Below are 25,317 nucleotides of genomic sequence, written 5' to 3'. Positions count from 1 at the left end.
CGATGCAATACATAATAATAAAGCTGAGAATTACAGTAAATATTTTCATATATATTAGTTAAATTAAATAAGAAGTGCAAAAAGGTAATGAGTTAGTATTAATGGTTCATGCACTGTTCAGAAATCAGATGGCAGAGGGAAAGAAGCTGTTCCTGAATCACTGAGGTCTCTGTTCCTCCTCTCTGATGGAAGCAATGAGAAGAGGGAACGTGCACTGAAGGGTGCTCCCTTTTTGAGGCATCGCTCCTTGAGGGTGTCCTGGATACTACGGAGGCCGGTGCCCGTGAATGAGCTGACTGTGTTCACAACTTTCTGCAGCTTCTTCTGATCCTCTGCAATAGCCACCCCACCTCCCATACCAGACGGTGCTGCAGCCAGTCGGAATGTTACAACTGTAGAAATGTGTGAGTGTCTTTGGTGAGATACCAAGTCTCCTCAAGCTCCTCATGAAATATAGCCGCTGACGTGCTTTCTTTGTAACTGCGTCATGTGTTGGGCACAGGATAAATTCTCAGAGATGTTGACACTTGGGAACTTGAAACTGCTCACTCTTTCCACTGCTGATCCCTCAATGAGGACTGGTGTGTGATCCCTCCTCTTACCCTTTCTGAAGTCCACAGTCAATTCCTTGGTCTTACTGGTGTTGAAGCTAAGGTTATTGCAGTGACACCACTCAACCAGCTGATGTATCTCACTGCTGTACGCCTTCGCTTCACCATCTGAAATTCGGCCAACAATAGTTGTGTTGTCTTCAGCAAATTTATAGATGGCATTTGAGCTATGCCTAGCAACACAGCCATGGATATAGCGAGAGTAAAGCAATGGGGTAAGCACACATCTCTGAGGTGCAACAGTGTTGAATGTAAGCAAGGTGAGGATGTTATTTCTGATCTGTACAGACTGTGGTCTTCTGGTTAGGAAGTTGAGGATCCCATTGCAGAGGCAGATACAGAGACCCAGGTTCTGGAGCTTTTCAATCAGAACTGTAGGAACGATGATGTTAAATGCTGAGTTGTAGTCAATAATCAGCACCCTGACATAAGTATTAGTATTGTCCAGGTGATCCAAGGCTGCGTGAAGAGCCAATGAGATTGCATCCGCTGTAGACCTGTTGTGGTGACAGGTAAGCTACAATGGATCCAGGTCTGTGCTGAGGTAGGAGTTGGTTCTAGCCATGACCAGCCTCTCGGAGCACTTCATCCCTGTAGATGTGAGTGATACTGGGCAATAGTCATTAAGGCAGCTCACCCTGCCCTTCTTGGACACTGGAATAATCATTGCCCTTTTGAAGCAGGTGGAAACTTCTCGTACAACAAGCTGGAGGAACTCAGCAGGTCGGACAGCATCCGTAGAAATGAGCAGTCAGTGTTTCGTGCCAAGACCCTTCGTCAGGACTGACTGGTGGAAACTTCTGACTAGAAATTAGTAATGGAAAATATCTTTGAACAAATGTGCCAGTTGGTTGGCACAAGTTTTCAGAGCCTTACCAGGTACTTCATCAGGGCTTGTTGCCTTGCGAGGAGAAAGACAATCTGATGTCGGCCTCCAAGACGGAGATCGTAGGGTTACCCAATTAACATTCTGCCTCCAACCTCATTCAGAATTGTTCCTTTGCTCTTGAGGTAGCCCTCTGTAAGACATACCTGACCTTATATAGTCTTGGATCACCAGATCTAACCCCAGCAGACTACCTGGTTCATCCAGGGCTTTTGATTCAGATATGTACAGTAAGTTCTCGTAGTAGTCGGCAGCCGTTGATCCATGGGTTTACGCCTCTGGTGGACTGTGTGCTCGCTAGGGCGCAAGCCTGGGTGGGAAGATTTGAAGAACCGGCTGTTGCCCGTGCAGTGGTTCCCCATCTCCACGTCACTGATGCAGTCCAAGGGAAGGGCAAGTGCCAGTACAGCTTGGCACCAGTGTCGTCACAGAGGTTGCCAGAGTGAAGTTGTGAACGCCATCAAACTGCCTTAGGGACCCCGGCTCCGGATTTCTTCCTCGGGGTTTACTCCCAAAGCCTTTCCCATGGGTGGGTATGGCCGCAAGGCAGCGGAGGTTTAAAATCAGAGTTTTCCTTTTTGTAGGGACACGCTTATCCATACAGGTTTTAATGAAGTCAGTGACAACTGTGGCATACTCATTCAGACTCGAAGATGAATCCCCAAATACAATCCAGTCCACCGATTCAAAGCAATCCTGTAAGTGCTCTTGTGTCTCCCTTGTCCTCACTTCTGGCTGTGCGGTCTTCAGTCTCTGTACTCAGGAAGTAGAAGTACAGCCAGGTGATCAGACTTTCCAAAGTGTGGGTGTGGAATAGCACGGTAAGTGCTGTGGATGATAGTCAGTGTGTTGATTCCTCTGGTTCCACAAGTGATACGTTGGTGAAAATGATTTAGAGACTTTTTCAAGCTGGCTGGAAATCCCCCAGAAATGATGAGGAAGGCATCAGGATGTGCTACTTCATGCCTGTTGATTACGTTGCTCAGCTCCTTGAGAGCCTGTTTGACACGGGCCTGAGGTGGGACCACGATGATGGCTGAAAACTCCCGCGGCAGATAAAATGATCACTTGATCACAAGATGTCTGAGGTTGGCTGAGCAGGATTAGGATAGCCCTGCCACATTTGTACACCACGAGGAGTTGATCACAAGGCATACTCCACCTCCTCTGCCTTTGAAAGACTCAGCAGTTTCATCTTGGTGATGAATCATGAAGCCAGCGTGCTGTATCACTGCGTCCAGAATGGGGTGGGGGGGGGAGTTGATATCCAAGTCACTGTAAAACAAATAAACTTTAAATGTCCTTCTGGTGCAGCAATCTTGCTCTGAGCTCCTCCATTTTATTTTTCCAGACACCGTTTGTTTGTCAGCAGGGTAGTGGGTATTAGGAGTCGAAAGCCATGTTTCCATACACAAATTTGTAAACCAGAGCGGCATCCTCTCTTCCGTTGTCTTAAAGAGGAACTGCGCCAGGAACCAGAGTCTGCTCGAGACTCTTTGCTTTTGAGTAGCCACCCTTCCCAGCATGCCTTCTGATTTTGGTCGCATCATAACAAATCCAGGTTTTTGGGGCCTTTCTATCAATGTGTTTTGTAAATTGTTAATATAATGAAAATCAAAAATCCTCTTCCAATTTATTTGTACTATTTTTTAACAGAATCAGGGTGACATTCTCCTTGGAGCTTTGTGAGTTGCTGTCCCGCTATTGTCCCAAGCAAAGCGCTCACAGTCTAGACCAGAGCATTGAGAGAAGGAAATGGAAGAAAGTTACGTTATTTCTTAATGGGCAGAGATACTTCACCAAGCTGTTCAGTAGCTAGCGTTAGCATAGTTACATCACTCTCTCGGAGGGTTGTGAATCATTCTGAGGCAGGGGTGTTTGATGAGACTACACGTGCTAGGTGGGGTCTGCAGCGTGTGGACCTTACCTTGAGGTGGTACAGGTGCCCGGCATGCCAGGGGTTGGTCTAGGCTTGGACGCTTGGCAGATCTACCCAGAAGGGGATCCCGGATGTGGTACAAGTGGTTGAGTGGATACCGGACTTGGGTAGGGGGTGCCCCACATAGGTAGCCTTGAGGGGCTAGGATGCTGGATTCGAATGTTGGTGCTTGCTGGATGGGCTACAGTTTCCTGATACTTGCCATGGATACTGGAGTACAGGCTGTGGGCCCGATGGGATTCCAGATGGACTGGGTGGGGGAGTGGGGTAACATGGTATATTGGCAGTTGAGTGGATTATAACCCGGGAGCCCAGACTAACAGTCCAGAGAGCAGAGTTCAGGTCCCACCAAGGCAACTGTGGAATTTGAAAATAATCTGGAACTGATGAACAAAACAGCTGGAAGTTGTTAATAGATCTGTTAACACACCACCAAATCCAGTCATGTCCTTCAGGAGAGGGTCCTGCCATCCTTGTCCCTGATCCGCTGATGACCCCAGTACTGATAATGTGGTAGCCTCGTTAACGTCCTCCCAAGTGGCCTGATTGGCCACATCACAGGACAGTGAACGGCAGTATCCTTGCTGGTGAGGCTCGTGTCCGGACTTTGAGTAAATAAAACCCGTTCCTGACAGGCAGTTGTGGGTGGGTTTAGGGGGGCTCATGGGTGCATGGTCTTTGGAACTGGGCCGGATTGGGTGCCAGGTAGTGGATGTAGCCTGACTGGGCCACGGGTGCCTGAATGGTGGACGTGTGGCTGCCTGGCTGGGTGCTCAGATGCTGCACTGAGATGTGACTGTAGAACTGGGTTCTGTGCCTTGGCAGCAGTCTGGGGCATAGGAGTACAGTGCCCATTGGAGCCGCAGATTCATCCAGGGCTTCTACACTATTCTACCCATTCCCTCTACACTTCCAAGGTGTGGGTAGTGGTGTAGGGCTCAGGTTGGTGTTTGGAGGCCTGGTGGGCATGGGGAGTGTGGTAAGGTTGGGGGGCAGTGAAGCTGGATTCGGGTGCATGGCAGGTTTAGGGATATTGTAGAGGGCAAGATGCCAGCTGCTACATGAGTCTATATGGGTACGAGTGGGGATACAGTTTAACAAGAGCCTGGAAAATTTGGGATCATGCCTGTGTGCCTGGGAATATTTGCTCCCCCTGTTTCTGGGACCATTTCCCACCTATGCTTGAGATTGTCCCCATGCTCCCACGTCCTGGTGTTCACTGACTTTCCCATTCCTCTCTCTCTCTTTCTCTCCCTCCAGTTCTTCATCAAACAGCCTCTCAGATCCCTGGGACCAGCCCAACCTGCACCACATCTCGCACCAGTTCAGCTCCCTGGGCAGTATGGACAGCCTGGACCAGACCCCGGCCCTCTCCCTATCCCTCTCCCTGGCCAAATCTAACACCAGCGTGGAGCAAGCCGCCCAGCCCAACAGGAGGGACTCGGCCTACAGCTCCTTCTCCACCAACTGCAGCACGCCCGACTACTCGCTGTCGTCCTCCCGCAGTGACAACGGCTCCTCCACCGAGAATGTGCTGAGCAGGCTCGGCGGCTGGGAGGAGGGGAAGAGCACCCGGGTGGAGGAGCAGGCCAACTTCAGGGGGCTCCGCACCAGCCTTGGGCCAGTGTGGCACGTGCCGGAGAAGAGGGTCCTGGCCGACAGCCGCGGGCCCAGGGGCACCTCCCCACCCCCTCCCCCCATACGCAGTGACAGCTACGCGGCCACCAGGGTCCACGAGGGCGGTGGGCAGGTGCGGAGCAGGTCTCATCTCCGTGGAGACAAAGAAGCGATGGAGGGCAGCGGCTGGAGGAACCAGGCCTGCCCCCCCTGCCCAGAGCACCCCCCCGCCCCGGCTTCTTTGGACAGCGTCTCCTCGCACCCCCCTCCTCCCCCGCACCACCGGCAACAGCACAGCGATGAGCTAGCCCCAGCGTGGACCGTCACCTGGCGACAGGACCCAACCCAGGCCTGGGCTGGGGCCTCGCCAGTGCCGCCACCCTGCCTGGACTCAGCGGTCCCTGAGGGCCCTGGACCTAGCAGGTACTTCTGCCTCACCTCTGGGCCACCCCAGCAACTGGCGGTGGAGGGACAGGGCCGCCTCAGGCCGGAGCCTCAGGATGGCCAGAAGGGACTTCTCTGCCGCCCAGATCCAGCCTCCAGGCACCTCCCCGAAGAAGTGAGCCAGAAGCCTAACTGGGTGAGCCAGAGGATGGGAGGGGCTGGGACGGGCAGCTGGGCCTCAGACCCACAGGCTGGGGAGGACTGTAGGCCAGGCCCTGGGGTGGTGTGTCCCGAGCAGGCGCCTGCCTTCCCCTTGCCTGCCCAGGATGGCCGCAGGCCGCAGGCTGAGCCGGGCCAGGTAGCTCGCCAGTCGCGACGCAGCGACCGTTTTGCCACGGCCCTGCGCAATGAGATCCAGATGAAGCGGGCCTTGCTGCAGAAGAGCAGGAGCGTTGCGGCCTTGGCCGTGAGCCCGGAGGCAGGGGAAGGGACAGAGTGTGGCTGGGGAGGAGAACCATCGGCTGGAGCCGTACCCTGGCCTGACGGTACCTCGTACGCCGATGGCCTGAAGGAGGCCCAGGCACGAGTCCTGAGGGCCACCTCCTTCCAGAGGAGGGACCTAGGTCCCTTGGCCACCCCCCTCCGTCCCGCCAGGCCACCTCCCTGTCCTGCCCCTCCCCCCAGGAACGGGCCCCCGCCCCTACCTCTGGCTAACCCCCTAGTGACTGGGCGGGCGGCCAGCGGCCAACTTGGCCGGGTGGGGGGACGGAAGCGGCTGACCCAGGAGCAGAGGCTGCGGTCCTACTCTGAGCCTGGTAAGATGAATGAGGTGGGGACTCCTGAGGGGGAGGAGCCTCTCCCTCCGCTGGGCACCGCTCCCCTAGCCTCCTTCGCTGACAGGCGGCAGTTCTTCGAGGGCAGCATTAAGGCAGCCCAGCCCTTGGCTGCCTGTACCAGGCCTGCCCCAGCCTCTGGCGAGGTGGCCCATTGGAAAAGCCAGGCCATTGGCCCCAAGGCAGGGGAGCAGGGCCCGGAGAGTGAAGTGCGTGGCCGCGCTGCCTCCCTGGGCATGGATGGCTCGTGGAGAGGGCCCCACCAGACTGGGGGCCGGTCACAAGGGAGTGCGGGGGCCCATCCCAGCGGGTTCCCGGAGAGGGCGGGACAGGGTGGGGCCCCGGGCGCCAGGGAGCGAGAGGCTGATCTGCAGCGGCTGGGAACATTTGCGGAATACCAGGCCAAGTGGAGGGAGCAGAGGAAGCTGTCAGAGGCCAGGAGCTCGAGCAGGTACCATTCTGTGGACAACATCCTGGACCAGGGCTGCGAGCAGCCTGCGAAACTGCAGTACGTACATGAGAGGTCACGCTCGTCACCCTCCACTGATTTCTACCTGCAGGTAATCCCGGTTCCCTCCGTGTTGCGGGTTACTTGTTGCTGAACTAAGTGTGTTTTTGTGGGTGGGGTGCTTTTTTGGAAGCAGATGGCAGAGTCAGCTGGTATTTATGGTACAGAGTTGCCTCGTGGGCGTGTGTGTCTGACTGTTCTGTTCCCATAGACCAGCGACAGGGTGATAAGGGTTGAAATGTGAAGCAGCTGGAAGCTGAGGGTCTGGGCTTGTTCGGTGCAGGATTTGCCAAGGATGGCGTGGCTCAGCCCTCAGCTCTGTTTCTACATGTACGTACCCGCACAGCAGTCAGGAGTGAGCTGGCTCCACCTCTGCCACCACAGCCCTGTGGGTGAGTTCCTCCCAGAAGGAGACAACCCCCTTACTTTCTCTCAAAGGAGGAAATGTCCTCTCCACATCCACTCTGTCAACATCTCTCAGCGTCACCTACGTTTCCGTGAAGTTCTCTTCAATCCTCTGTGAACTCCACTCAAACCTATCCTGTGCCACCTTTCCTCATACGACAACTACCCCTTTCACGTATTAGTCTTGTCATGCTTAGAAATATCCTTCTTTAAATAAGGACACCAGTAGGCAGTACTCTGGACGTGGTCTCATTAATGCTGTATCTAACTGAAGCATGGCCTCCCTGAATCTCGGTTCCCTGAGCAGTGAGTGGGCAGTGACGTTTTGCTAGCCCCTTTCCTTTCTTGCTGTGGCTACGTACTATCCTTTGGCAGGCCTTTCACCCTGCATCAGAGTTCTACAATCCCTCACCACTCAGACAATCTGCATCTTCACTTTCCCTGCCAAAGTGGACATCTTTACGGTAACATAACTTCAGGTTTCCTAACACAAGTCTGTTTCTGTTCCCTTCCTCATGATGCATAGGAGCTTCTTACTTCACCTACTCTGTTTTAGCAAGCTCTTCAACTGAATGGACGACAATATTTATTACCCCTCACAGGGCGTCTACTTTTCACCCATCATTATTTCCAAGACCTAACTCAGTTCCATCTTTTGATGCACTTCAGAGAAAAGTACTCGGACATTTCCTGCCTTTCATGTTACAGTCACAGTTACTGGCATAGGCAGCTATTGGCCAAGTGGTGGAAGGTGGAATTGCTACAGATCAATGCCTGATGCTCGGCACGGGTGTGGTTGACCAAAAAGCACGTCTCTGGTGTATGGATGAGACGGCTCCGTGTCCAGAGCTACTGGCCAAGGCTGGAAGGACATCTGGACTCCCTGTACTATCATGGGGATGCACAGATAATCCAATAACCCAAGCCCTTGGCCAATAACCCAAGGGCTGAGCTGTCAAGCCCCACCAGCCCAAGAATTGAAATCACAGCTGAGTTGTGTAATCGACGTAGAAAGTTCAGGCATTTGCTTCCTAAAAGAAAATCATCTTACGAGTGCCTTTGATTGTGACTCCAGCCCTGGGCTGCATTTGGGTATAAAGGCTTTCCAAGCTGCCATTGGGTATGGAGCTAAAAGTGAAGTGCAAAATGCCAACCCTTTCCCCATAATGTTTACGAGATACCTGCAGTGCAAGAGAATTGGTGGCTGTAATTACTCCTGGTGCAGGTGAGTGGTGGGAGAATGTGGGAGGAGTAGACGGGCGTGAGAGTTGGGTGGTGGGGAAATGGAAATGGATTGGGATTGAAACTCAGAAGTGTGGTGCAGATGCCGGAAGTCTGAAACAGACACAGAATCTGTGAGAAGAAAAGCATGTTTCAGGTTGAAAACTGTTCAGAAGTGGGAAAGGAAGAAAAATGAAAGAGTTTGTTCTCTCACTTACCAAGTTCAGGTGAAGGAGAAAGAGTTGTTGTGAGAAGCAGCACAAAGCCAGTGGTCAGAGTTGCCTGAGGGCAGATGAAATATGAAAAGGTGCCCAGAGTGGTATGACAGTATTTTTCAAATCACTGTTGCAATGTGAAACCTTGATCACACGCATCTTTTACAGAGAATGTCCAACTTTTAATTTTTATGGAACCATTCTGCATCAGGTGTTGCTGTTGAAAGTCTAACCCGAGATTCCTCTGGACTATTTTGTTAGTGCCATGGAAATTTGAGACTAATCAGACAACTGCACTGGCAAGGTCATTTGTTTTGCCGTTTTTGTAGCACAACACACGGCTTAGCAGGATTAAACTATGCAAGCAAATTGTACAAGGGAGGCTTACACTGTTCCATTTAGGACTGAGCTCAGAAAAGAGCAAGCCTGTTTACTCGCATTGCTCTTCACCCGAAAAAGTAGGTTTGAACTTTGTGCTGAGATGGGGGTGAAAGAAAAATTCCAAAACCAGTTTCAGCGCATTCTTGTTCAGTGAAGTAAAGCAAGGACAGATGGTGGTGATATAAATCAGCGAGAGCCTGATCGAGCAGCAGGTCTATGAAGGGCTGAATGGTCTCACTTTGCTCTTGTGTAATTTACCTGTTTCTGCAGCAGTGTCATGCTTCAGGCCTTCTGCTGTGCTAATGTGCAGGTGGGGCATGTAAATAAGGATTGGTCATATTTACACATCCTGATATTTCTTTAGAAAGACTGAAAGACTGACTGCTTACATAGCTATTAGACAGAGTCACCCAGAAGCAGGCCGACCTGCCTCACACTCCCAACGACAGTGCCTGGCCCTACCCTGTCATTGTCGCTGCTACGTCAAACCTTGCCTCATCACGTTTACTCAGTGCTGGGATTTTGTCATCTCCAGCATGACTAGCCCTCCGTTACCATTCCCCTCCTAGTCCCAGAGCAGAACCTGATGGTGAGTCACTGACTTCAGTTGCTGCTGGTGCAATGAAACTGAGGGGACTGGAATCACCGGTGGAACAGTCTGTCCATAGGTGGCTGGTCTGTGTCCCCCAGGATGAAATGATTGAGATTTTCCAATCTGTTGTAATAAAGTTGATTACTACTTGGGGATGTTATTCAGCCGGTTGCAGAGGCCATGTCTTGCACTGGGGCAAAATCTCACTGAGTGCGACCCCCCACCCTTACCTTCCCCTACGCCCTCACAATCACTCACTCCCCTCTACCCCATCCCAACTGACTCTTTCAGCTGCTGTCTTGCCCCTGTACACACAGGACTGATGATCTAAATGTTACACACTTCCTGTTTCATTACTCATGTGCAATTAGTCACTTTCTCCTTGGGGGGAAAAGATATTACACCTCAGTTAGGAGTCCTTCATTAAAACTCCCAGCACTGTCAGCAACTTTAGTTTTTACTGCTGTGCAGGAGATAAGCTTTGAATATGTTTACTCTAGAAGGTAAATAGTGATTTTATTGATGCTATACATCTTAGTGTTTCTGTATGAGTGTGAGGGGGATTGTATTCCAGCCCTTTCAAAAATGGGAACCATTCTCGTTTCAGGACCTGTTATTTATATTTTATAAGAATCTCCAGAGGGTCAGAGTTGGGGGATTAGCTTGGCTTAATAGGATCATCTGTTCAATCACATTTGTTTGGATTCTGTAGGAGTTAATGGATTCAGTGCACTGCTTTAAACAACAGTATTTTTTCTTTCTGTTTTCTTTGATATGTTTTGATCGTTATAAAGATGTTGGAGATCAGGTTGTTGGGTGGGAAGACTGTTCCTGTGGGAAGGTGGAGCAAAGTGCAAATAGACCGATGATTGGAGTTTGGAGGTGGGCCAGTTTGAGGAGTGAGGTCATGTGATGAAGCCTTTAGGGATACTGAATTTCCTTTGGGAAGTTCTTTGTGGAGAGATAGAAATAACTTGAAGGAAGTTTTTTTTGGAGGGGTGAAGGTAGTTCACAAATGTTGCTGCACAGTCCTTGGTGTTGGTGGTTTGGGAGCCAGTCCAAAGACTGGCAGAGGGATTGCAGGGAGCTATGTGACCTTCAGAGACACACTCAGAACTTGGTCACCCTGCTCCGTTTACTGATTAGGGACCAAAGGACAAATAAATCCTACTCCAGACAGTACAGGCTTGGATACTACAGCTCCTGGTCTGCACCAGAAAGACTAATTAAAGCAGCAGCCCCTGTAGTTACCATTTGTTCATATTATATTGAGCAGAGATAGAGGTACTCGTGTCTCCAAATTTAGGGTAAAGGTAATGACCTACACTCCATGGCCACTCTATTAGGTACCTCCTGAACATAATGAAGTGGCCACTGAGTGCATGTTCATGGTCTTCTGCTGCTGTAGCCCGTCCACTTCAAAGTTTGATGTGTTGTGCATTCAGAGATGCCCTTCCGCACACCAATGGTTATTTGAGTTCCTGTCACCTTCCTGTCAGCTTGAACCAGTCTGGCCACTATCCTGTCCTCTCTCATTAACAAGGCATTTTGCCCACAGAACTGCTGCTTACCGGAGGCTTTTTTTTGTTTTTTGCACCGTTCTCAGTAAATTCTAGAGACTTGTGTGAGAAATCCCAGGTGATCTGCAGTTTCTGAGATACTCAAACCACCCTCTGTGGTACCAACTATCATTCCACGGTCAAAGTCACTTAGATCACATTTCTTCCCCATTCAGGTGTTTGGGCTGAACAGCAACTGAACCTCTTGACCATGTCTGCTTGCTTTTATGCACTGAGTTGCTGCCACATGATTGGCTGATTAGATACTTGCATTAGTGAGCAGGTGTATCTAGTAACGTGGCCACCGAGTGTATGTTTATACCACACAGTAGATTTCAGTTTGCTAAATAAACTCTGATACGTGAAATAACACGTAGGTTTATAGCAGGATTCCTCCCACATCCCAGAGGTGAGCAGGTTGGTAGGTCAGTTGGCATCCAGTGTGTGAATTTGAATTTGGGAGGAGTTGAGGGGAGTGTGGGGGAATAAATTGGGATGTGTGTAAATAAGTGTTTAACAGTCAGCATGGACTGTGTACCGTAGCGTCCATTTCTGTGCTTTAACTCTACGTGAGCTCAACCCCGGGTGTGTTTTACAGTTCTGATGAAGGCCCTTCAACCTGGGACATTAGCTTTCTCTTTCCACAGATGCTTCCCAAACTCCTGGTGTTCCCAGCGTTTTCTGGTTTTATTTCAGATTTCCAACACCTGCAGTTTGTTGATTTTCCTTGCACTTTTCCAAGGGGGTGGGCTCTCCATAATTAGTGCGGTATCATGTGAAATGCAGGCACCGGCTGACAGGTGCTTCTTCACCATCCTGCAGGATATTCCCATTGAGGCGAGGAGGCGTCCAGAAGGTTTCCAGAAGGAGATGGCTCATCCAACTACAGAAGCTGGTGCAAGTGCTTGCAGACGGTGAGTACTGAGGGGGTGGGGGAGTTCCATGCAGCGTTTCACTCTGATTCTGTCAACTGTTGATGAAGTTGTTGATTTTTGGTTGTGCTTGAACACAGAAACCCAAATTTACACTTCAGAAAGAATGGTTTGTAATGATAATCACAATGTTTAACAAGACCTGCATTGAAATTACAGCTGACAGGGGAAAGTTGAGTGGCTACCTTCAGTGAGGGCACTTTCATCAGATTTGATTCATACCGTTCAGGTCAAGCACTTACATAATTTGTTGCAAACTCTGCCTGTGGTCCATTGTTTCAGTGATCCGCCTCGGCTTCAAAACAAAATTCCAGGCAGCCTCCTTTGTAAGTGTTCCATTCCCCGTTCTTCGCGTAAGGGTGGTGGGAATTATAGAGTCTCCTCTCCCAAAGTTGCTGCAGCTGCTAGAAGTGGGCTGACTTCAGGACCCTGATCTTATTCTCGTTGCGAGTTTGAAGGTACATGTGGGATGAAGGTAGGAAAGTGGAGCTGAGGTTCAGTTTGCACTTGAAACTCATTGAATGGTGGAATGAAGCTGAGGGACTGAGTGGGCGTCTCCTGCTCGCGATGAGAATCCTCATTTTATTGTCCCCAAGTGATCTCAAGCCTGTCGGAGGATTCCCAAGTGCAGTGGAATAACAGGGCACCCTATCTTCCATCCAAGAATAACAAAAGCAAGCAAGGGTGATTTTCCTGCGTTTTTACCCCAAATTGCCCCAGGACTTGTTTTTTGTGTGTTTTATTTATTTTTTTTTAGGATCTGGACTTGCTAGAGGGGGCCAGCACTTATTGCTTATCCCAGTTGCCCTTGGGCTGTTGACATCGAGCTGCCTTCTCACCCCTTTTGGTAAAAATGCTGAGGAGGGAGTTGCAGGGTTTAAGCCCGGTGACAGTGAAGGAGCCATTCTGAACGAGGGTGGGTCGCAACTCGGAGGGAAACCTATGAGCAGCCTTGCCCCTGCTGCCCCTTTTCACCTCTTTCGGGAAACCCAGTGGTTAAGGTTGGGCTGAAAGTGATGAAGGATGGCTGACTGGACCTTCAGCTCATTTCTCGTTTGCTCACGTCCATTCTCTCTGACCCAGTGAGTGCAGAAGCGGTCTACACTCTTCTCTCCTTCCTGTCTTTGAGTTGGCCCTCGGTTGTTCTGATTCTGCTACGTGAACTCATTTGATAAAACAAAGAAGGAACAGTTCTTGGGAGTTTCAGGCTTCAGAAACAATGGAGTGGTTGCACTATAGTTGATTCTTTTGGAAGAAATACAGCTGTCAGTCATTGTTGGCAGTGTGTCCCCTGGTGGTTGGTTTTGAATAGTTGTTGTTGTGTGAGAAGTCGGTCTGACTGGCCTTATTTCACCATAATGTTTTATGGGGCTCTCTGTGAAGATGCTGGAGCTGCCCCTTCCTGGCCTGGTCATTGTGGATGCTGACTACATGATACTGGTCCTGATCTGTCATGAAAAGAGGACAGAGGGGATTTGAACGTAAGTGGACAATTGGTGTAAGGGAGGCGACCGACTGTTTCTCAGTTTCCACTTCCTCCATCTCACAACTCCCCCTCTTCTCTTTATACTGACTATCTCCCCCGTCCAGTCTTAGTCCTGATGTGAGATTTTAAAACATTAGGCCATTCAGCCCATCAAGTCTGCTCTGCCATTCCATCATGGCTGATTTATCACTCTCAACCCCATCCTCCTGCCTTCTCTCCGTAACCTTTGACACCCTGACTAACCAAGAAACTACTAAGCTCAGCTTTAAAAATACTCAATCAATAGGCTCCACAGCCATCCATGGCAAGGAATTCCATAGATTGACCATCCTCAGGGTAAAGGAATTTCTTCTCATCTCTGTTCTAAATGGACGTCCCTCTAATCTGAGCCTGTGCCCTCAGGTCCTAGAGTCTCCCACTGTAGGAAACATCTTCTCCACATCCACTCTATGCAGGCATTTACTATTCAATAGGTTTCAATTTCAATTTCAAGCAGATGGGGCTCATCAGCTGTGTTTGAGGTCTCATCTTCGAGAAGGAAAACTCTGATCCCAAACCTCCGCTGCCCTGTGGCTATACCCTCACGTGGAGAAGGCTTCCGGAGTTAAACCCCGAGAGGAAAGTTCCAGAGCTGGAGTTCCTAAGGCATTCCTACATTGACTTCAATGCTGACATGCTGACTGGCAACTCCTGAGACGTTGCTGGTACCAAACTGAATCAGTCTCTGCCGTTCCTTTGGGTTCATCAGATGCATGGAGAGAGGGAGAGCTTGCTCTCCATATCGTACCACCTTGGCTTGCATATCCAGACAGTTAGGATACAACATCCATGGTTGACCCTGACCAACGGAGGCCTCAGAGGTCTCAATGAGAGATCCCTCTGACTCTCGTGATCTTCAGTGAGTACAGGCCCTGAGCCATCAAATGCCCCCCCCCAATGTTAACACTTTCATTACCAGTCATTCTCATGAACCTCCCTCTTGACCCTTTCCAATGCCAACACATCTTTTTGTAGATAAAGGCCCAAAACTTTTCACAATAGTCCAAGTGCAGTCTGCCCAATGTGTTATAAAGCCACAGCAGCATATCCTTGCTTTTATATTCTAGACGTCTTGAAGTTAATGCTAACATTGCTTTTGCCTCCTTACCACTGACTGAACCTGTAAGTTAACCTTTAGGGAATCCTGCACAAGGACTCCCAAGTCCCTTTGCAAATCTGATTTTTGAATTTTCTCCTTGTTTAGAAAATAGCCCACACCTTTATTACTTCTGCCAAGGTGCATGACCATACACAGCCCTACATTGTATTTCACCTGCCACTTCTTTGCTCATTCTCACAATCTGTCCAGGTCTTTCTGCAGACTCCCCACTCCCTCAGCATTACCTGTCCCTCCACCTATCTTTGTATCGTCTGCAAACGTAGCCGCAAAGCCATCGATTCCATAATCCAAATCATTGATACATAACGTGAAAGGAAACGGTTCCCGTACCGATCCCTGTGGAACCCCTAGAGGTGCTGCCTTGAGGATGAGGCTCTTCTTCTTGGGGCAATTCAGGTGGATGTAAGTGACCCTGGTGGACTAGTGGACATCCAGGATGTTCTCCATGGTGTCCTGTCTAATCTTTATCCCTAAACCAGCATCATTACAATGGATGATATGGTTACTGTTACAATGCACATGCTGGTAGTTGCTATGTGCAATTTGACTGTCACATTTCTTACAACACTGTAAATGTTGCTGCAGTATCCACACTTCTCAAATGCTTCTTTAGTGGTAGGCCACTTTGCAGTGAACAAGGCCATGGAAATTCTTACTTAAATACAAGTTCACCCTTTAATTTTGGTTTGCTCTCTCACTTCCACGCTCTCTTTCACCTTGTGCTAATCAGTGACCAATACTGCTCACTTAAGAAGGTGGTCCTTGTCAATGTCATATCTTTAACTCACTGAAGTATCTCAGGCCTCATGGATATTGCCAAGCCAATTGAAACTTGTTGATTGCCACATTAAAGGAAAAGCCAGCTGTTCATGGAACTAAAAGCCAGGAAGAGAGCTTTTAAGGAAAGGAGAGAAGTGAAGACATTTTGGACAGGAAATCTAGAGTTTGGGATACATATGGTGGAAATCAAAGGTGAGATCCAAAATACCAGAGCAAGAGGAGAAGGGTCTCGGCCCAAAACGTTGACTGCTCGTTTCCACGGATGCTGCACGACCTGCTGAGTTCCTCCAGCTTGTTTGTACGGAGAAGAACGGAACCGTCTGTGTTGACATGAGATTCTGCAGATGCTGGAATCTGAGGCAACAATCTGCTGGAGGAACAGTGGGTTGAGTAGCGTCTGTCAAAAGAAAGCAAATGTCAACATTTTTGACAATTCCTGTCTTTCCAGTGATGCTGCTTGACCCACTGAGTTCTTACAGCCAATTGTTTCTGACTCTGTCATTGTCTCAAATGATGGAGGTGGGGGGGGGGGGTGTCATATGTGTACTGCTGTCGTCCATCCCATGCTGACTTTAGCTGTGATAATGAGCAGACTGTTGGGGTTTGGAACCAGCCAACAATTCAGTGCAACTCATTAACAGCGGACGCCCATTGAAAGGAATACACCTACAACAGCATTTTTTTTGCTAGTGTGGCACAATTATTTCTTTGTGGCTCTGGAATCTGTATAAAGCACAGTGCTGAGTAGCAGCTGTAACAACAAAAGCCCAGTGTCTGTCCGTATGGGTAAACCATCTTATGTTGCAGATGAGACCCAGTGGAAATGCAGTTGAATGCCTTCGTTCCGTTTCCTTGGGCCTGCTGGTGCAGTAGCCAGAACAATATCGAGTGTCCCATCAGCCTCTGAGAGAATACAAGCTAAAGCGTTAATGGGATTTGCTTGAAGCTACGCCGTGATCTTTGTGTAACTCGAGGGACTGCAGAGCAACGCCCTATCTGCTGGGTGAACTCAGCAGGCCTCGCAGCATCTGTAGGAGGAAAGGAATTGTTGACGTTCTGTGCTGAAGCCCCGGCACCCTCCTTCGCGAGAGCGTGGTCAAAGAGCCAGAGAGCAGTGGAAACCGTAGAAGGGAGTAAGAACGTAGTCGGTACAGGATACCTTGCATCCTTCTCGCTAAAAAGCTAACTGGTCTTGCACTGCTGGGGCTTCCAGGAGTGGGAGCAGAGACCCTGCTCTGGTGCGGAGTTGGCATTGTCAGCACAGAAGAGAGGCACAATGAAGATGAATAGTTTCACGGGTTAGTCACTGAAGCAGGAAATCATAAATCGTGAACCAGGATCACAGGAGATGTAGGTACCTGATGCTCAAGCTGGGGCCGCTTTGCCCAACCAGCTTCTTCAGAAGCAACAATGGTCCCCCTGCACGTAACGTAACGTATTGGGAGGCCCATGAGCACTGGCACTGCTCACTGCAGGTCAACTCAATCACCAGATCCTCTTCATAGATTGCAACTTAGGAGCCAGTGACAACCAGTAGGGGGCTTTCCAACTTAGGCTAAAGGTTCAGCCTACATGCAGATGCTTTACTCTGGCAGATGTATAGCTGAGACCAGTAGAGAGGCAATAGACTGGTGCAGTTGTGTGTCCCAGGGAATTGAGCAGGGCTCGTGCCTCAGACCAGCTTAGTAAGGGGTGGGGGTGGGTGCACTCATATCAAGAGTGGCATTGGCTTTCAGATTTAGGATCCACTGACAAATGTTTACCAAGTGGTCAGAGCTCATGGACGAGGAACCTAATGAGCCTGTGTCAGCCTGTTTTTTGGGTATCTACTCCCAGCACAGCTTCTACAGTGGTGGGATGAAGTAGAAAGGACAGGCGTGTAGGCCTGAGATAGGAACCCTTCTGTAAGTTGTGCAAGTGGCCTCCGGTAAGGTGACAGCTCTGCTGGACTTGATCTTGTTTGGTTTGGATTTCAATCTTCTCAGTCACTGACCGTTTTAACACTGGCTGGACATTGGAGCTCAGCGAGCAAGCCCACAGGGCAGGAGGGGGAAAAATTTGTGCTCTATGACTCTCACACGGGAACCACCTTCTGCCATTTTCCTGAAGGCAGGAGAATGGATGATCTCAGCTTTAAGCATTTGGCAATGGTTACTTTGGATAAACATAGTGACATAACCTAAGGGAATCCTGTTCAGGGTAAACAAGCTTAAAGGTTCGGGCAGATGAAACAAGTTAGCTTGGTTCTGCAGCTTGTCAGCTCTGCCTAACCTGAGAAAGCTCAATTTCCCTGACTCAAGGTAACAATGCTATCAGCGCCACTCATTTCAGAGTCTCGGAGTCCAAGTTCAGCACCAAGTGTATGTTTGCAGAGTACGAGGAGTTCTTGATATGAGTGTGTTGGTTATTACAACACCAGATAACCTGAGAAATAATAAAAGAGCTGTGGTAAATGAGTAAGTGATAACCATCAAATAGCTGCTGTGTTTTACAGCTTCGATATGGCCCACTTTGATTTCACTTTGTTCTTTTCTGTCTGTAACCACTTAGGACATTTGGAATTAATTTTCTAAGTATTATCTTGGAAAATCAGAAGTACCAAGGCAAATTTCAGACTAAATATTCGCAGAATCTCTCAGCACAGGAGCCCACCTATGCTTTTGAGAGCTTTAGGAAAGAAACACACTGTCTCATGGTCTCCCCATTGTTATCCAGCAGTGATCAGTTTGTAGTTTCCTGCTATGGTATGTACAATTCAGCTAATGTGTAATACAAGGTCAGGCAGCATCTATGGAAATGAATAAACAGTTGACGTTATGGGCTGAGACCCTTCGTCAGGACTGAAGAAGGGTCTCAGCTTGAAACGTCAGCTCTATTCATTTCCATAGATGCTGTCTGACCTGCTGTTCCTCCACATTTTGTGTGTGTTGCTGTGGATTTCTAGCCACTCCAGAATTTCTCGTGTGTATAATTTATTAATACATTTCTCACAAATCAAAACTACCTAATTTCCTTCAAGGATGTGGTAGTTGCTATATGAATGAAAGTATTTTCCTTTCACAACTCTCTAGATTTTTCCTTCCCGTGTGTTTATCCAACTTCATTTTAAAAATGGCCCTTCAATCAGCTGCCCCCATGCTTTCTGGCTGTGCTCAGCACGTTGTGCCAACTTGCTGGATAAAATATTCCTTCCTGTTGTTCTTCTAATTCTTTTCAGGGTGACCTTAAATCTGTTTGCTGGTTACTGACCTATGGCCAAAGCAAACAGTTGCTAATTTATGTAGGACTGCTCTGCTGGTGTATCGCCAGTTTCTGTTACCTTGTTGGGCAATAAGAGTACCAATGTTTTTGAATGGATCAATGGTAAATGGTTTTCCTTTGTCATCTTTAATAATTCATTTCAGAATTCCCTGTGTGCTACACTTTCTGTGGGCTTGCCTCTCCCTACCTCTGGAAGCACCTTCAGTCTGGGCACCTTCCTCTGATTGCCACCATTTAAAAAAATTTTCACCCACTCGTGTTGATGATTAGTAGTTTGGTCACACTTGAACAACAGAAGAATATTTTTCTGGGTAAGGTACTTCAAGGACTAGGTGATCGCAGGTTGGCAGCTCCCATTGAACCTGTGTTCTGCTGTGAAAACCCTTGGTCTCTTCTGGCTCTGCACGTCGACAACAGCCTGAGGCAGGTGAACTAGGGTTCAGTTTCAGGGCTTGTGAGTTTTGCGGTTTGAGCAAAGCTGAAAATTTCTGAGTCCACGTGATTTCCTGGGGTCCTATCGTGAGGGGAGTGACCTCTTTGTTGTCTCTAGCCAGCGAACAGTGAGCATGAGCAGGTGGTCTTGTGAGGCAAGGTCAGACTGGCCAGGTTTGTAGCTGTTGGAGCTTAAAAATATGAGAAGCAATTTAGATAGATAGATAGATAGATAGATACTTTATTCATCCCCATGGGGAAATTCAACTTTTTTTCCAATGTCCCATACACTTGTTGTAGCAAAACTAATTACATACAATACTTAACTCAGTAAAAAAATATGATATACATCTAAATCACCATCTCAAAAAGCATTAATAATAGCTTTAAAAAGTTCTTAAGTCCTGGCGGTTGAATTGTAAAGCCTAATGGCATTGGGGAGTATTGACCTCTTCATCCTGTCTGAGGAGCATTGCATCGATAGTAACCTGTCGCTGAAACTGCTTCTCTGTTTCTGGATGGTGCTATGTAGAGGATGTTCAGAGTTTTCCATAATTGACCGTAGCCTACTCAGCGCCCTTCGCTCAGCTACCAATGTTAAACTCTCCAGTACTTTGCCCACGACAGAGCCCGCCTTCCTTACCAGCTTATTAAGACATGAGGCGTCCCTCTTCTTAATGCTTCCTCCCCAACACGCCACCACAAAGAAGAGGGCGCTCTCCACAACTGACCTATAGAACATCTTCAACATCTCACTACAGACATTGAATGACGCCAACCTTCTAAGGAAGTACAGTCGACTCTGTGCCTTCCTGCACAAGGCATCTGTGTTGGCAGTCCAGTCTAGCTTCTCGTCTAACTGTACTCCCAGATACTTGTAGGTCTTAACCTGCTCCACACATTCTCCATTAATGATCACTGGCTCCATATGAGGCCTAGATCTCCTAAAGTCCACCACCATCTCCTTGGTCTTGGTGATATTGAGACGCAGGTAGTTTGAGTTGCACCATATCACAAAGTCCTGTATCAGTTTCCTATACTCCTCCTCCTGTCCATTCCTGACACACCCCACTATGGCCGTGTCATCAGCGAACGTCTGCACATGGCAGGACTCCGAGTTATATTGGAAGTCTGATGTGTACAGGGTGAACAGGACCGGAGAGAGTACGGTTCCCTGTGGCGCTCCTGTGCTGCTGACCACCGTGTCAGACCTGCAGTCTCCCAACCGCACATACTGAGGTCTATCTGTCAAGTAGTCCACTATCCAATCCACCATGTGAGAGTCTACTCCCATCTCCGTTAGTTTGTGCCTTAAGATCTTGGGCTGGATGGTGTTAAAGGCACTAGAGAAGTCAAGGAATGTAATCCTCACATTTGATTGAAGTATAAGAACCTGATTTTGGTTTTCTTTGTTTCGTGGCTGTCTGTGGGGAAGACGAACCTCAGGATTTGAAACTGCATACATACTTCGATAATAAATGTACTTTGAATCTTTGAAGTATTGACAGAGTGGATGTAGAGAGAATGGTTCTTCTTGTGGAAGAATCAGGAACTGGGAGTCACTTACTGAAACCTGATTCTGAATAAAAATTTGCCCATTTCTGGCCTAAAGTGAAATAGCTTTTTCTTGTAGAAGGTGATCAGTCTTTGGACCTCTCTTATTCGAAGGGTGGCAGAAACGGAATCAATACATGTTTTTGAGGAAGAGGTAGATTGATTCTTGATGAGAGAATGGGTGAAAGGTTATCAGGAGTGCACTGCTGATTCTTCAGTCATATCAGCTACGGTCATAGTGAATGATGGAGCAGACTTCAGAGGCTATGCGGTCTATGTTTGCTCCTGTTTCTAATGTTTGTACAAAGCAGAGCTGCACCCTCAGAGCAGGACTTCATTCTGTGACTGGGTTCATTCTAAAGCCAACAACTGGCTCAAGTTAATAGTACCCATCCGTTGCACAAGTGGTTAGAAGCTAGAGGCTTTGGTTTATGGGCTCCTGCGAAGGACGACACTTGTGCATCAATGCCACATGCTGTGGCAATAAGTGAGGTACTGGATTTGCAAAACAGGGTGAGTGGTCTTGGCATTTTGCTCTCAATAGAGCATTTCCTTTGGGCGATGTGGCAACCACTTCAGAGTTTCTTATCTTATTATTTATAAAGTATGTTTGTACACCTGATTAATTTGTGCATAGGACTAATGTGTTAATTTGCAATTACTTTAATCCCAGGTTAATTGGTAGCCCTAAAACACTAATTTTGAACAGAATTATCCCTAACTGGGGAGCACCATACTTTTAGCTCTTTCATCTGCAAATACTGTCAGCAAGTTTAATTTAAAGGGTGATTGTGGAATATGGAGCAGAAGCTCATGCTGGCTGAAAGCCTTTTGGGCCTTACATGCACATTTTCTTTCATCCCTTTCAAAGTGTTTTTGGAAGTTTTTGAAGTGAAGGTCTTTCCATAGCCAAATTGAAGTTGAGCATTTTCTCAGCCCTTTGACAGGATAAGGTCAGTGCAGCCAGTGTTGTGAGGTAGAGAGGCAGCCAATCAGCAGTGTGGAATGGGTGGGGCAGCCAGCGAGCGAGGGAAGGGCTTGTGGGTGGAATAGCTGTGGGATTGTCACTTGAGTGAATCATTCCAGCAACACCAGCCTGCCACAGCAAGCGTGCAGTGTGAGCTCGCTGGTCTGAAGTGAAAGATTGAGGTTAAGTGTGCTGTGAAGAGACTTCTCTCATTTTAAACTTCAGAGGATTTTGGGGAAATCTCCTGCTGAGGATGTACTTTGCCCAACAAATCAGGGTAAGTTCCCTGTGGTGGTAACGAAGGAACTTATTTTTTCCATGCTTTTCATGTCCACATTGCTATTTTAAAATGGTATTTAATTATACTGTTTATTGGAGTTTAACTTGCTGGCCTAGCTGTGTGCGCGGTTAATGACCTGCAGTAGCTTGTCTCCTCAATTGCACAATAAGATTCAGTGGATCAGGAGGTACAGACAGGCACCTGGCCCCCCCCACCCCCTCAGACCCAGCTGAAGCATTGAAGTGAAAATTGAAGGGCGAAGAGAGTCTGGTTATGTTGTAACTTTGCCAGGGTTGTGCTAGCTCTCAGGTATGGAGGCAGGAGCTGTGCCCATGGTCAGGCAATGTTTCAGGGAATACCCAGCTCTTGAAGAAAACATGTCAGTCGTGAAATTCTCCTAACTGCTGTAGTACCCCATCTAATGGGAAGCAGGACTGACATGTTATTTGCCTGGAAATAAAACTCCAACCAGAGGACCTTCCCGATGAAGGGTCTCGGCCTGAAACGTCGACTGTTGATTCATCTCCATAGATGCTGCCCGACTTGCTGAGTTCCTCCAGCGTTGTATGTGTGTTGCTTTGGACTTCTGGCATCTGCAGAATCTGTTACGCTTTTGATCTCCTTGTCATTTCGTCCATGAATATACAGGGATATGGTTCATGTGCAGACAGAAAGGCTGAGTCTGGTTTAGCAATGAAGTTCCTGTGCTGCACTGTTCTATGTTCTCTCTGACGGAGGGCCACCCAGCATGAAAGAGTGGTGTCTTGTAGCTATCACTTTGCCATCGGCAAGTTTACCCTCCGTTCTCTGCAGCCCCAAGCTCTGGCATTCTCTTTTGAGTGTTCGTTCCAAACCTATTGCAGCGACCCTGATCCCTGTTCCGACCAGAGTCTGGTTTCATTCTATGGCATGCTGCTGCGTTAAATGTGTGATTAAATCCCAAGTGTCTTGGTGCTGGTGAGGTGTAAGAAATTGCTGCTGATGGTTGCCGAGTGCTTTGTAAAGTACTGCACGTTAGTACAATCTTGCTGTGAGGAACTGTCGTTACAGAATCTGTAAATCTGTGTATTATTGACAAATCATGTAAATAAGGAGCAGGAATTGGCCATTTGGCCCCTTAGATTAGCCCGTCATTCAGTAAGATCCGACTCCAGATGATTTGTACAACATGCAGAGCTGGAGGAACTCAGTGGATTGGGCAGCGTCTATGGAGGAAAATGGACAGTCGACATTTTGAGCCGAGACCCTGCTCCTCCAGCCTTTTGTATGTTGCTGCAGATTCCAGCATCTTCAGTCTCTTTTGTCTTTGATTGACTTGTGTACAGCCCTCTGACCTTGCACGTACACCCTAGCTCCCAACAAAGCATGAAAGCTGCTCTTTGCAAGCCTCAAGCCTCAAGTTCAAGTTTATTGGCATGGGAATGAACAAACACTATGAATATTAGCTTTTTGCCACAGCATAATGTATTACAAACTTAAGAAACACAAACTTAGTTATACGTTACAGTGCCTGTAAAAGATATTCACCTCGCACCCCCCCCCAGAAGTTTTCATATGTTATTGTTTTACAACATTGAATCACAGATTTATTTGGCTTTTTTTGACACTGATCAACAGAAAAGACTCTTTCATGTCAATGTGAAAACAAATTTCTACAAATTGGTCTAAATTCATTATATTTATTAAACACAAAATAATTGATTGCATAAATTACTCAGCCCCTTCAAGACGATATTTAGTAGATCCACCTTTGGCAGCAATTACAGTCTTGAGTCTGTGTGGATGGGTCTCTATCAGCTTTGCACATCTGGACACTGCAATTTTCCCCCATTCTCCTTTACAAAACCGCTCAAGTTCTGTCAGATTGCATTGGATCGTGGGAGGACTGCCCTATTCAAGTCCAGCCACAAATTCTCAATTGGATTGTGGTCTGGACTTTGACTTGTCCATTCCAGGACATTAACTTTGTTGTTCTTAAGCCATTCCTGTGTAGTTTTGGCTTTATGTTTGAGGTAATTCTCTTGCTGGAAAACAAATCTTCTCCCAAGTTGCACGTCTCTTGCAGACTGCATCAGCTTTTCCTCCAGGATTTCCCTGTATTTTGCTGCATTCATTTTACCCTCTACCTTCACACACCTTCTAGGACCTGCTGCAGTGAAGCATCCCCACAGCATGATGCAGCCACTGCCCTGCTTCACGGTAGGGATGGTGTGTTTTTGATGATGTGCCGTGTTTGGCTTACACCAAGCATAGCTTTTACTCTGATGGCCAAAAAAGCTCAATTTTGGTTTCATCAGACCATAGAAACTTTTTCCAGCTGTCTTCAATGTCTCCCACATGCCTTCTGGTAAACTCTAGCAGAGATTTCATGTGAGTTTTTTACAACAGTGACTTTCACTTTGATACTCTCCCATAAAGCTGTGTCTGGTAAGTCACCCAGACAAAGGTGTTGTTTGCGCAGTCTCTCCAATCTCACCCACTGAAGCTTGCAGATCTTCCAGAGTTATCATAGGTCTCTTGGTGGCCTCCCTCACTAGTCCCCCCGTATTGCAGGGTCACTCATTTTTTTGAGGATGGCCTGCTCTAGAAAGATTTACAGCTGTGTCATATTCTTTCCACTTCTCGATGATTGACTTAACTGTACTCCAAGGGATATTCAGTGATTTGGAAATTTTCTTGCATCCATCCATCCATCCATCCTCCAGGATTTCCCTGTATTTTGCTGCATTCATTTTACCCTCTACCTTCACAAGCCTTCCAGGGTCTGCTGCAGTGAAGCATCCCCACGGCATGATGCAGCCACTGCCCTGCTTCATGGTAGGGATGGTCTGTTTTTGATGATGTGCATAGTGTTTAGTCTGATAGCCAAAAAGCCCAATTTTGCTTTCGTCAAACCATAGAACCACCTTCTAGCTGACTTCAGAGTCTCCTACATGCCTTCTGGCAAACTCTGTTCGAGTTTTCATGAGAGTATTTTTTAACAGTGGCTTTCTCTTTGCCACACTCCTGTCGAGCTGCGTCTGGTGAAGCACGCGGGCAACAGTTGTTTTATGCATAGTCTCTCCCATCACAGCTGTTGGAGCTTGTAACTCCTCCAGAGTTGTCACTGGTTTCTTGGTGGCCTCTCTCACTGGTCCCTTCTTGCACGGTCACTCAGTTTTTGAGGACAGCCTGCTCTAGGCAGATTTACAGCTGTGCCATACTCTTTCCATTTCTTGATGATTGACTTAACTGTACTCCAAGGGATATTCAGTGCATTAAAAATTTTCTTTAATCCACCTCCTAACTTGTGCTTTTCAATAACCTTTTCGTGGA

General features: G+C 48.0%; 1 protein-coding gene across 10 annotated transcripts in view; it reads left to right on the top strand.

The window, feature by feature from the left end:
• The window catches only part of LOC140727918 (protein Shroom2-like), a 238,621-nt gene that overhangs the window by 174,423 nt on the left and 38,881 nt on the right, over nt 1-25,317 (top strand). For 8 of the 10 annotated variants that reach the window (XM_073045889.1, XM_073045898.1, XM_073045890.1 and 5 more), the window contains 2 exons: nt 4,697-6,830; nt 11,974-12,065. In XM_073045889.1, coding sequence (XP_072901990.1) covers nt 4,697-6,830; nt 11,974-12,065 — 2,226 coding nt within the window. Of the gene's footprint in view, nt 1-4,696; nt 6,831-11,973; nt 12,066-21,830; nt 22,000-25,317 lie in introns of those variants that run through there. The other 2 variants (XM_073045897.1, XM_073045896.1) reach the window with 1 other exon arrangement.

Source organism: Hemitrygon akajei, chromosome 5 (assembly GCF_048418815.1).
Source record: "Hemitrygon akajei chromosome 5, sHemAka1.3, whole genome shotgun sequence".
In the NCBI taxonomy this organism is placed as follows: Eukaryota; Metazoa; Chordata; class Chondrichthyes; order Myliobatiformes; family Dasyatidae; genus Hemitrygon; species Hemitrygon akajei.
The sequence above is the reverse complement of the archived record's forward strand: the minus strand, read 5'-3'. Positions and strand labels throughout refer to the sequence as shown.